Source organism: Mercenaria mercenaria, chromosome 2 (assembly GCF_021730395.1).
Source record: "Mercenaria mercenaria strain notata chromosome 2, MADL_Memer_1, whole genome shotgun sequence".
Taxonomy (NCBI): domain Eukaryota; kingdom Metazoa; phylum Mollusca; class Bivalvia; order Venerida; family Veneridae; genus Mercenaria; species Mercenaria mercenaria.
In genome coordinates this window covers 91,039,610-91,053,381 of record NC_069362.1, presented here as the reverse complement: position 1 = coordinate 91,053,381, position 13,772 = coordinate 91,039,610, and the positions used below count along the sequence as shown (strand labels likewise).

At 35.4% G+C, this 13,772-nt stretch overlaps 1 protein-coding gene across 1 annotated transcript in view; it reads left to right on the top strand.

Moving 5' to 3' along the window:
- Nucleotides 1-13,772, top strand: part of LOC123564559 (Ig-like and fibronectin type-III domain-containing protein 1) — a 95,613-nt gene that overhangs the window by 47,022 nt on the left and 34,819 nt on the right. The window contains exons 16-21 of the mRNA XM_053527261.1: nucleotides 2,875-3,030; nucleotides 6,831-6,973; nucleotides 9,853-9,988; nucleotides 11,850-11,903; nucleotides 13,122-13,244; nucleotides 13,466-13,624. Of these exons, the coding sequence (XP_053383236.1) occupies nucleotides 2,875-3,030; nucleotides 6,831-6,973; nucleotides 9,853-9,988; nucleotides 11,850-11,903; nucleotides 13,122-13,244; nucleotides 13,466-13,624 (771 nt within the window). The remainder of the gene's footprint in view (nucleotides 1-2,874; nucleotides 3,031-6,830; nucleotides 6,974-9,852; nucleotides 9,989-11,849; nucleotides 11,904-13,121; nucleotides 13,245-13,465; nucleotides 13,625-13,772) is intronic.

Here is a 13,772-nt window from a genome sequence, read left to right as displayed (position 1 = left end):
GTCTGCACAATAGCAGCTTCATTTATGATTTGATTTTAGACAAACTTGGACACAACTTGTATCACCATAACATCTTGGTTCCTTTCTTGAACTGGCCAGATTACATAATGGGTTCCAGAGTTATGGCCCCTGAAAGGGCCAGAATGAGCTATTTTGACCTTGTCTGCACAATAGCAGCTTCATTTATGACTTGAATTTAATCAAACTTGCACAAAACTTGTCTCACCATAAGATCTGAGTTCCTTTGTTGAACCGGCCAGATCCCATAATGGGTTCCAGAGTTATGGCCCCTGAAAGGGCCAAAAGTAGCTATTTTGACCTTGTCTGCACAATAGCAGCTTCATTTATGATATGATTTTAACCAAACTTGCACAAAAAAATTGTATCACCACAAGATCTTAGTTCCTTTCTTGAACTGGCCAGATTCCATCATGGGTTCCAGAGTTATGGCCCCATAAAGGTCCAAAAATGGCTATTCTGGCTTTTGCAGCCATACAGAGACTTCATTTATGGTTTTATTTGATACAAACTTACAAAATATCTTCAACAACAATAAATCTTGGATTCCATGACAGATCAGATCCATTCGTAGGTTCCAGAGTTATTTTATATCTGATTACCTCCCCTGATTGTAATCAAAATGGATTTATATCTGTAAGTACTTATAGGATTTTTGAAATTTCATTATTGTCATTAGTTGGACTGAGCCAGTGAGGGTAGATAACTATGGACTGATTTTATGTCAAATTACCTCCCTTTATTTCAAATTAAAATGGGTATATCTCCGTAAAAATGAAGATACTGATCTGAAATTTCATTTATGTCAACAGATTTATTTGGCAGATCCTTCTTTTGTTCACTTACAATCATTTTGTTTTTAATTACTTCCCTTTTACGTTACTATAAATAGCTTATTTTTAGTAACTTTTTTTATTATTGCCCGTAGGGAAAAACCGAGACCACTTTCCCGTGGTACAACATGGATGGTACCTCCAATTTTTAGGTGTATTTTGACATATCTGTACCTTGTTAGGATTTTTTTTTCTTTTTTGTTAAATTTCTACCCTTTGTTGTTCCTGTCCTTTGGACTTAGATATTTTTTCTGAGGACCTTCTTGTCCTCAAGTGCAGTGATAACAGGTGAGCGATATAGGGCCATCATGGCCCTCTTGTTTTAAAGGGGCCATCAGGGCTAAAATAGAAAAACCTTTAAACAACTTCACTTCAATCACTTGATAGATCTTAACCAAATTTAGTATGTACTGGTTGGCGACCAAGATTTGGATAATTTTACAACCTCTTCAGATGTCATATTTTCATTTTTAATGCAAGATCCATGAAATGTTACCTGAATCAACTTCAGTTCTTGGGTGTCACAAAACACGAATTTGTTTGTATCTAAAAATAAACTGAAAACGTCACTGAGGCCCGAAAGAGGTTACCTAAATTTAACGTTTTTAGCATGTTGCAGGACCCAGAAATCGGACAGTAGGAAAACACTAATAATCGTCATTTCTGTCTCGCAGAATCACTTTTAGGTGGGTGTTAATGATAAAAAGACATGTTTACCTTGTTTACATTCAACTATTAATGTTTGATATAAGGCTGTCGAGAGTAAAAATTTTTCTCCATTTTTTTTAAATAACTTAAGAAATAAATAATGGCCATTATCTTCTGGAAAATTTTATTTAAGCCCCATTTTGATCATTTTAAAACACACAGTTTTCTCGTCTGCCTTTAGCAGATTGTAAATGTTAATATTCCAAAATTGTAAGTTTTACTTACCGATTTGCAATTGTTGCAGTGGATGTTGCACATAAAGCAAGCGTCTGTGTACTTGTCAACAAATGATAAAAAAGAACGCCGAAATAAGCATTTATGCGACTGTCCGGGTTTCTGGGCCGTCCGAAATTCTGGGTCGCCAACCAGTAGTATCCTTGCATGGACCTCTTTCAGATTTGTTGAAACAGTTGCACTTTCTCTGTAAAGGGGCTGCTAGAGCTAAAGAAACAACTAAAAATGACCCCTTTTCTTGAACTTTTTGAATTGGTTCCATGTGGCCCGTTAGCTAAATTAGAAGAGTCTTTAAACAACTTCTTGTCATGAATCACTTGATATGATAAATCTCCATCATACTTTTTGTGTAGCTTCATTGTATGGACTTCTCTCTAGTTTTTACAAATAGTTCTACTTAGGACCAAGTCGGAGTAAATAATAGAGAGCTTCTTTAAACAACTTCTCCTCATGAACCATTTTCATCAAACTTGGTCTATAGCCTTCTTGTATGGTCCTTCCTCAGATTTGTTCAAATGGGTATTCTTAGCCCCTTTAATGGTCTTCATGGGCTGCAGGCTCTTGTCGCTCCAGATAAACTTTTTGGGTATTTTATGCTCGAGAAAATTTTGAATATTCAGACGATTATTGTTCTTTTATAGAAGCTAGGTCTGTGCAACAATATTTATGCAAAACAAGAACATTTCTAAATAGCTGATTTTCACTTTTGACAACTTGTTAACTGCTATTTGAACTACAGTTGAACTTGATATCTGGAATTTGCATATCTCAAAATTCCACCTATCTCAAAGAAATTTTAAGATCTTGTCCAGAAAACATGTCCGCAAACTATCATTTTCATCGAATTTCAGTTATCTCAAAGTAAATTGCTCAATCCCTTGGAATACGGGATACTGAGTTTCAACTGTATCTATATGCACTAGATATTTATAAAAACCAGTTTTTGTTAAAAGAAAATGTAAACCAGCCTTGGAATCTAAATTAGGAGAAGTATTTAGCAAAACTATTGCTACAAATATACATAAAAAAGTCCTTTTACATAATAGTACCATTTATTACAGATCTTTATTTTCTTCAACAGATGGACGAGATCATAGAGTGTGTTGTAAGAGGAAAAACGTTCCGTCAAATTGTTTAGGATTGTGTAATCTTCAGCCCGGTGTTACTCCCAGCATAAGCTTTATTGAGTGTATTCCATACAGATCTTCATTTTCAGAGTGTTTTGATGAAGGAAAAGGTAAAGAATAAATGGTTGAAACAAATGTTTTTAAATTTATATTGAGTTTAGTCTCCATTCCATTATATACAGAAATGGTTCACAAATGCCAGAGCAGCTTAATTTCAAATATTTTTTCATAGATGAAAAGCTGACATGTTGTGCTAAAGCCCAGGTATAAATGTACAAATTGTTAGAAAAAGCTGAAAATTGACTCTCATTAACAAAAACAAAAAGAAGGTGTTCACGCGCATACATTTAGACGGGGTGACCCCTGACTATAGACCAATGCAAATGTGACTTCCATTTTCAAGTTTAGCCTGTTTACTTTCATTTTCTTTCCTTCAGGAAAAAGCTGAAGGTCGTCTGACATCATTTTCTGTGTTGTCAAAAACATACATATGCCTGGCAAGATTGCATAAAAATGTGCTGGTAGTCCTAAGGATATAGTAGAACTTAAAAAAAAATCCTTGTATGAATCTGCTGGCCCGATTTTTTAGCTCACCGTCACATAGTGACAAGGTGAGCTTTTGTGTGTGTCCGTCAACAATTTCTTGTCTGCACGATAGTGGTTTCATTTATGATTTTATTTTAACTGAACTTGCACATAACTTGTATCACCATAAGATCTTGGTTCCTTTCTTGAACTGGCCAGATCCCATTATAGGTTCCAGAGTTATGGCCCCTGAAAGGGCCAGAATTGGCTATTTGACCTTGTCTGCACAATAGCAGCTTCATTTATGATTTTATTTAACCAAACTTGCATACAACTTGTATCACTATAAGATCTTGGTTCCTTTCTTGAACTGGCCAGATTCCATTATGGGTTCCAGAGTTATGGCCCCTGAAAGGGCCAGAATTAGCTATTTTGACGTTGTCTGCACAATAGCAGCTTCATTTATGATTTTATTTTAACCAAACTTGCATACAACTTGTATCACTATAAGATCTTGGTTCCTTTCTTGAACCGGCCAGATCCCATAATGGGTTCCAGAGTTGAGGACCCTGAAAGGGCCAAAATTGGCTATTTTGACCTTTTCTGCACAGTAGCAGCTTCATTTATGATTTGATTTTAACCAAACTTGCACACAACTTGCATCACCACAAGATCTTGTTTCTTTTCTTGAACTGGCCAGTTTCAATTATGGGTTCCAGAGTTATGGCCCCTGATAGGGCAAGAATTAGCTTTTTTGACCTTGTCCGCACAATAGCAGCTTCATTTTTTATGATTTGAATTTAATCAAACTTGCACAAAACTTGTGTCACCATAAGATCTTGGTTCCTTTCTTGAACTGGCCAGATCCCGTAATGGGTTCCAGAGTTATGGCCCCTGAAAGGGCCAAAATTAGCTATTTTGACCTTGTGTGCACAATAGCAGCTTCATTTATGATTTTATTTTAACCAAACTTGCACACAACTTGTATCACCATAAGATCTCGATTCCTTTAATACGCCCGAAGGGATGTACTTTGTTATTGCCTTGGTGTCCGTCTGCCTGTCTGTCTGTTAGTTAGCAATTTCCCTTCCGCTCTGTAACTTTTGAACCCCTTGAAGGATTTCAAAGAAACCTAACACAAATGTTCACCTCATCGAAACGACGTGCAAAGCATATGTTTCGGATGGCTCACTTCACACTTAGGGGTCAATGGTCATATGACTTTGTTTTGTGTTTATATTGCTCTGCATTTGCGTTGCATTGCAGTGCTCTTGTTTTTATTTGGCAGATCCTTCTTTTGTTCACTTACAATAATTTTTTTTTAATTACTTCCCTTTTATGTTACTATAAATAGCTTATTTAGTAACTTTTTTATTAATGTCTGTAGTGAAAAACCGAGACCACTTTTCTGTGGTACAACATGGATGGTACCTCCAATTTTTAGTTATTTTTTTCTTTTTGGTTTAATTTCTTCCCTTTCCTGTTCCTGTCGTTTGGACTTAGATTTTTTTTCTGAGTACTTAGATTTATTTTTAATTTCTTCCCTTTGTTGTTCCTGTCCTTTGGGCTTCATCAGTCAAAATTTTGCTCCTATCCACCTCTGATGTAATCCTTTGGGCATATATTGCCCCGCTTGGTGGTGCTCTTGTTATGTTATTGTGTGATTGTGATTGTTCTCATTTGACCTTCTTGTCCTAAGTAAAGTGCAATGATAACAGGTGAGCGATATCAGGCCATTATGGCCCTCTTGTAAAATAATTTCATGCAAATTGTCCTTGTGTGACCTTCTACAAAGATTGTTAAAATTATTCAGATTTGTCAAAAACATTGCCACCAAGGGCATGGTCACTTTCCTTTAAAAATATCTTCAAACAACATCTCCAAAACTACTGAATGGCTTTTGATGAAACTTAACAGCAAAGATCTCTAGGTGGCCCTCTTTCAAAGTTGTTCAAATGATTCCAGTCTATTGAACATATGGCTCACTATGGTTAAAAAAACTCTAAAAATCTTCTTCTCTGAAGCGATAATAGCTAGAGCCTTGATATTTGGCATGTTTTACCATAATTGTTCAAATTATTACCATAGGGTCAAAAATGGCTATTCCTCTGGGTGTGACATGTATATACTATATGCTTATATTTAAACTTTGAAAATCTTTTTTTCTGAAGCCATAATAGCTAGAGCTTTGATATCTGGCTTGTGATATAAGGGTTTGACTCTACCATAATTGTTCAAAGTATTGCCCTAAGGTCAAAAATAGCATCGCCTCTGTTTGTGACATGTACTTACTATAGGCTTATATATAAGAAACTTGGAAAATATTCTTCTCTGAATCCATAATAGCTAGAGCCTTGATATTTGGCATAAGATATCGGTTTGACTGTCAACCTTAATTGTTCAAATTATTCCCCAGGGTTCAAAAATGGCCATGCCCATGTGTGTGACATGTATATGAACTAGGCTAATATAAAAGAAACTTTGAATATCTTCTTCTTTTAATCCATAATAGCTAGAACTTCGTGATATTTATGTAAAGCTAACTCTTTACTTGTACCATTACGTTATACAAACGCACTTGAAACCTTTTACACAGGTGAGCATTCATAGTCCGTGACCTTCTTGCTTTTGTTACATTTTCTGTTGTCCTGGCCCTGATAACACACTAGTGTAATTTACCTTTCATGACCTGTTTCTGCATTTTCTACCCCATAAACAGTATGCAAATTCCAAGAAAAACAATTTTCATTGGAAAAAGACAGTACACAAATTCATTAATTGATGAATACTCAGTAGTGTGTGATGTAGCAAGATATCACAATGTCAGCGGACTTATACTCAATAATTGGTGTAGGGGTGTAGGAATACTGTAACTATATGTGGTGCATTTATCATTTAACAATTAAGTTTAATTTGGTTGAAATTTTGACTCAGACTTTGAGCTCTGTCTAAAGTATGGATATTAGAATAATAAATAGTTTGTCAGACAAGAGACTAGGTTGGTATCATTTCAGAATACAGCAAGACGATGATGATACAAGATATTGTATCAATTTGTTTGATACAGTCTGTATTTTGAATGGAAAATGTATATGTAGGTAATAAATTGGTGTTTCTTCAAGGGACCTCTTTTCTCAGTATCATTATAATAGTGATTTTCATAAGATATTTCTATTTCTATCAGACTGTGTGATTGCATCATGCGCCATTTCTATTTTTATCTAGCTGTGTGATTGCATCATGTGCCATTTCTATTTTTATCTAGCTGTGTGATTGCACCATGTGCAATTTCTATTTTTATCTAACTGTGTGATTGCATCATGTGCCATTTCTATTTTTATCTAACTGTGTGATTGCATCATGTGTCATTTCTATTTTTATCTAGCTGTATTGCCAAGGTCACCAGAGGAGGTTGAAGTGAAGAAGATAGAGCAATATTCTATAATACTAGACTGGAAACCTCCAGGAGGACCAAACATCACCAGCTATACAGTGGAATACTCCATGGATAACAGATACTGGATGAAGGTGACCTTTATCTGTAGTTTACTATGTGATTTCAGTAAACAAGCCCTGTTATTATGTCCTTAGATCTGTTACATCTCCAGGTTTATTATAGTACAAGTATTAGATGACTACAGTAATTGAGCACTCTGACGTTCCTGCCAATGAGTTTTACTGGCAAACTCGTGATTTCACAGGTTGTTACCATTCAAGGCAGGCATGATGCTTGCTGTTTTGCCCATGGCTAATATGGCTGTTTTATTTTTGTGATGAGTACCAGTTTTACAGCACTGCCAGTTAGAAATTTTATATGTTGAACAGGTAAAAAAACAAGAGACAAGGAAGCTCAAAGTTGTGGTAAATGAAAAGTTGCTTTCTATAAATTATAGTGGTCCTCTGTTAAAATTGTCGGTATGTTTTCACAATGGCCGGGTATTATATTTTTGATCGGCATATCAGTTACAAGGACATTTTGAAGATGCATGTTTGTTAACATAATAATCCTGTAGTTTATTTCACTTTTTATCCCTTTTTCATGAACAAAATGAAAATGCCTGCAATACTGCTTAGCTGAATCTGGGACCCAGAAGTCATTTGATTGATTAGTCTTAACTGAGTCTGGGACCCAGAAGTTATTTGACTGATCAGTCTTAACTGAGTCTGGGACCCAGAAGTTATTTGACTGATCAGTCTTAATTGAGTCAGGGACCCAGAATCTTTGATTGATCAGTCTTAACTGAGTTTGGGAACCAAAAGTCATTTGATTGATCAGGCCTAACTGAATCTGGGACCCAAAAGTCATTTGATTGATCAGTCATAACTGAGTTTGATCAGTCATTACTGAGTTTTGGACCCAGAAGTCATTTGATTGATTGATCATTTTTGACTGAGTCTGAAACAATAAAAGTCATTTGATTGATCAGCCCTAACTGAGTTTCCACACACATTAAGTAACACTAACGTAAACCAAGAAGATTCACACAAAAAATCCTTTTCTTGCCAGCACGATTCAACTTTGTTTTCATTTTTCTCTTTTCATTTCCGGTGCAGGTAGCAGACTGGTTTACAGCTATTTTACGGACCCAATTCCACATAATAAAACCAATAAGAAAATTTAGATGAATATAATTTCGTATTTGTCAGGGACTCATTAGTAATTTTTCTGTCAACTAGAATTTATTATTCATACAACAGCTATACCACTTTCCTCGTTTATAATCGGTGAATTGAGCAACCTGTGTTATATGATTGTATCCGTAAACCGAATGTAGTGCCGCACAATAAACTAAATAATATTTTGACGCAGTCTACTTTCGCTTATGAATATCCGGTAATCGGCGTCATAGCATGATAGCAACATGTCGGACTTCGAGATTGTTGAAAATAAAGGCAAAATCATCAACAGTTAATATTATTTGTGTATGACAAATTGACAATACTCCCCATAATCTAGTAAAAACTTTTTATTTTTTTGTTTACTGGTATTTTTATTTATTGAGAAGGTGGAGCAAACACTCGAGTTGTTGATACTACTAGTCATTTTACTCATTTTTAATTGAATAAATTTGAAAAAAACAGTATGATTCATCATGTTTTTTTCATTAATAATTGGTACAATATATCCCAGTATATTGCAATATCCACATACACTATTGCAATATATCGCAATACCAATTTTCATGGCAATACCCACCCCTAGTCCTAACTGAGTCTGTGACCCATAAGTGTTTTGATTGATCAGTCTCAACTGAGTCTGCGACCCAGATGTCATTTGATTGATTAGTCTTAACTGAGTTTGTGACCAAGAGGTCATTTGAATGATCAGTCTTAACTGAGTCTGGAACCCTAAAAGTCATTTGATCAGTCAGTCTTATCTGAGTCTTGGACCATAAAAGTCATTTGATTGATGAGTCCTAACTGAGTCTGGAACCATAAAAGTCATTTAATTGATCAGTCCTAACTGAGTCTTGGACCTTAAAAAACATTTGATTGATTAGTCTTAACTGAGTCTGTGAACCAGAAGTCATTTGAATAATCAATCTTAACTGAGTCTGGAACCCTAAAAGTCATTTGATTGATCAGTCTTATCTGAAACTTGGACCATAAAAGTCATTTGATTGATGAGTCCTAACTGAGTCTGGAACATCATTTAATTGATCAGTCCTAACTGAGTCTTGGACCATAAAACACATTTGATTGATCAGTCCTAACTGAGTCTGGAACCCAGAAGTTATTTGTTTGATCAGTCTTAACTGAGTCTTGAACCCTAAAAGTCATTTGATCGATCTGTCTTAACTGAATCTTGGACCCTAAAAGTATTTGATTGATCAGTATTAACTGAGTTTGGACCATAAAAGTCATTTGATTGGTCAGTCCTAGCTGAATCTTGGACCCTAAAAGTCATTTGATCGAAAAGTGTTAACTGAGTTCGGACCATAAAATTAACTTGATTGATCAGTCTCAACTGAGTCTGGGACCATAACAGTAATTTGACAGATCGGTTTTAACTGAGCATGGGACCATAAAATTCATTTGACTGATCAGTCTTGCTTGAGTCTGGGACCCAGAAGTCATTTGATTGATAAGTCTGTCAGGAGACCAACTGGGTTCCAGTCTTTACATGTGGAGGTTGTTTTTTTACATCAAACCATCATATGGCATTGATTTATATATGGGCATTATGCACAGTAGAAGTTCAAATCAAATTTAATTACTGATCACAAATATTTAGCTGTGAAATAAGTAGTTTCACAAAGAATTGCAGGCCTGTTTTTTTTTACATTGGAAATCACTAGACTAATTTTGTAATGTTAAATGTGATAGTTCATAACTGTTAGCTCATGGCATGAAAGTTTTCCTGAATATGCAATGGACAGAAACAGATTCATTTTAATTTATTACAGCAACTGAGCACTAACCATACATATTATGCTGTGAAGGATCTAAAGCCAGACACAGTCTACTACTTCCGTGTCACCTCAATTAATGAGAAGGGTCAGAGCACACCGTCAAATACCATTGTAGCATATACTAGTGCAGGTAATTATAACACACCATTACCACTATGTAAAATTATGAAATTTACATGAATGCCATATTTTGGAATGTTTTGGCTATGGTTGATAATTGACTTACCTCCACTGAAAAATGAAAGTAAAACATGTCAAAATTACAATTTGGAGACCAGTCTCAGCAATGCAGCCTCATCATTGGTCAATTTCAAAACTGATCTCAGAATCAACCAAGTCATATGCTGGAGTCTTCAGACTGGTCTCCAAACTCAATTTTGTAACCCCCAACCTAGTTTACTATAAATACATTGGCAAATATATGGCTGTCGTTGATTACAGATTTTGTATCAATATGTCAGCTGACAATACATCCATGTAGGGATAAGAGTCTTATTCAGAAGTTGTTTTTTTCCCCATTTTGATGATATTCCAAAAGTCTGTTATGTTATTGTCATGACTATCAAAACATCAATAATACAACATCGTTTTAATTGTAAAAAAGTCCAAAATTGGAGTATGGCAAAATATCCTAGAGAAGTAAAGACTTGTAGTTTGGTTATACATGAAGATATACTATGCAGACATCCCAACTCTCCCGATCCGATCGGGTTTCTCCCGATTCTGGTTGTAAAACCCGATCACCCCGATCAGAAGTCTCAATCTCCCGATTAAAAAAAAAACAAACAAAACAACATAAACAACAATAAAAAAAAAATTATGAAATAATCCACTTCTTTGCGCCTATCTGATACTGTACGTATACATGAGTCTGTAAACAACACCTTTCGGATATTTTCGCACCTTATTCTACCCGTGCTGATTATTGTTTATTACACGATTCAACAAAGCCAGGTGTTGATTAATGTGTCACAATTGAAATGAAAATCCAGACATTAGATATCTAATTAAATTCAATCAAATTTTGGCACCTTTTTCTGTAACTTTTTTGAAATCGAAAGTAGATGGTCGCCGAGTCCAACCTGTTAGGTTTTAAAAAACGTTTCTCTTAAAATCATTTTGGTAAGAGGAAATGTCATGGTAAATTTTAATATCACTTACTATCAAATGCTGTTAAACTGTCTTTGCATCATAACAATTTGTCAAACACATCCTTTTAACTGGAGATTTAGGCAAATCTACGAAAGTGTAACAATACCCAGACATTCAATTTTGGATAACAGGATTTTGATCAATAAAAGTATTTGAGCGAGGGGTTTTAAATACTGGTTGACAGGGATGAGAATCAAACAGTAAATTTTCTATTGCTTGAACTTTTATTCTTTTAGCTATATACATTTTGTTTTTACAGTTCAAACAGCTGCACTGTTTGTCATGTAAAATTCACCTGGGGAGCCTTCTTTCCAACAAAAGAAATAAAAGTGCAGGTTTAATTCTCAGTGGTGTTTTGAATTTAGACATAGTGCTTAAAGTGCCATAACTATTTAATTTTGCACAGAAGGCTTCATGTATTATTGTTCCAAAACATTAAAAATGCATGAATAATAAGATATAGACAAGTGAATTTTTTAAGACTAGTGATTTTATAAGGGCAAATTTATAAGTTTATATTATCATTAGATTTGTTAAAAGCTTCGTTATCATGAACATAATTACCGCGGTATAAAATCTCCCACTTGAACACCTCAATCTCCCACTTTGGAAAGCAAAAACTCACACTTTGCATTCAGAAAAAGTTGGGATGTCTGACTATGACATTCAGTTACCCTTCTGGTGTTCCTTTATTTCAAACTTATATGAAGAAAATTGTCCAGTACATTATAACAGAGGTCTCCTTAAAGAGAAATATGTAAAAACTGTGATATGGAAAAGGTAAGTTAAACAGTAGGTCCTGCAGTTCAGGCATTAAATAGTTTAATGTTATATTTTAGTGCCCTCAGATAAGACAGAAGAAGAATGGATGCAGTTGTGGCATGATAGAGAAGGTAAAACAACATCTAGATTACAATTTAATTATGAAACTTTATTTGCCCTAGCATTGATCATTTTAGAATTTTTCAGACAGTAAATATATTAAAATATTAAGAAATAATAAGTATCAAACTTAGGTTTATTGTATAATAACCTGAGTTTGGAGTTCTTATGCATATGAATATATCACGAAGTTAGAGATCTTCTGTGATATCACTAGGCTTCAGAAAAGGTTATAATGTGACCTTTCATTACAGTAAAATATAGCACCTTTTACTGAACTTTAAACTTTAATATTAGGAATTTTTAATGTATGAATCTATGTATTATCTTGCAAACAAGTCATTGAAGTAGTTTATAATTTTCTATGCTGCGTCCAAAAATTGGGGCAGCATATAGTGTTTGGAATTACCATCCATCAGCCTCTCTGTCCATAACATAGACTTGTGTTTACAATTCCTCCAGCAGTTTCCATCTAGTTCACATGAAATAAAGTAGTTTATTATGCAGCACTTCAAAGAAGGAGGGATATGTTGTTTTGCTGATGTCATTTGGTCCGTAGACCAATCGGTTTCCAGATGATAACTCAAGAAGGCTTGGGCCTAGTATCATGAAAGCTGATAGGGATGTTGGTCATGACCAGCAGATGACCCCTATTGGTTTTGAGATCAGTAGGTCAAAGTGACCCGGAACAATTAAACGGGTTCCGGACGATAACGTTAGAACGCTTGGGCCTAGGTTCACAAAATTTGATAGGGATGTTGATCATAGGTCAAGGTCATAGTGACCCAGAACAGTTAAACCGGTTCTGTACGATAACTTGAGAATGCTTGGGCCTAGTATCACGAAACTTGATAGGAAGGTTGATCATGACCAGCAGATGACCCCTATTGATTCAGGCCAAAGGTCAAGGTCACATTGACCCAGAACAGTAGAACTGGTTTTGCCAAATAACTAGAGAATGCTTTTGTCTAAGATCACATTTGATACAGAGGCTGCTTATGACTGGTAAATGACTCATGATTATTGACTTGAGGTCAGTACGTCAAATATCCAGTGCACAGTGACCAAATAATTTCTGTTCCTTGTGTGGCTACTGAATGCATCAAGATGGGGGGGGGGGGGGTTCATGTTCTAGAAGCTCTTGCTTAATGTTCAGTAATGTTTCTGTCAAGCATTTTGATAGTGGTATATGATGTGTCATACAATGATGATGTTTTTATTGTTTTCAGAATGTTGTTCCAAGAGCAATATATCAAGTGATTGCCAGTCATCATGTCTGTCTGGTGTGAGGGAAGACCTTGATACAAAAAACTGTTATAATGACATTGATAAAATCATAGCTTGTGGTGCAGGTATGTCCGTATGTTTGTTTTGGAGTAGAGGGAGTTTGTTTTATATGTAGTGTTGTGAGATAGTGGACTATGTGCTATTTTATTGTACTATTAAAACTAAAGGAATTCTACCCATTAAGATAGAATATGTATACTTCATAAGGAAATGAAATGAAGATAATGAAGTAAGGAGGGCAAAAATTACCTATTAAATCTTTTAACCTGAATATGATTGCTTACAGATGGACGTGATCACAGCCAGTGTTGCAGGAAAAAGATTCCAGGATTTTCGCCAGAGTGTATGCATTATTGTCAGGGTCAACCGGGGTCAAGGGACATAACAGCTGCTCTTTGTCTCAAATTTCTGGGACCGATTTTGTCCTGTTTCACTGAAGGACAAGGTAAGCTTTAAGAGAAATCTGTTTGTATTTGGCATCCTTCTAGTGGTAGAATGTAAGTAGATACAGATCAGAGACTTCCATTGTTGCAGACTGTACTGCAGTGAGTTTGGAGACTAGACTTGGAACGCAGTTTTGCTATTGGTCAGTT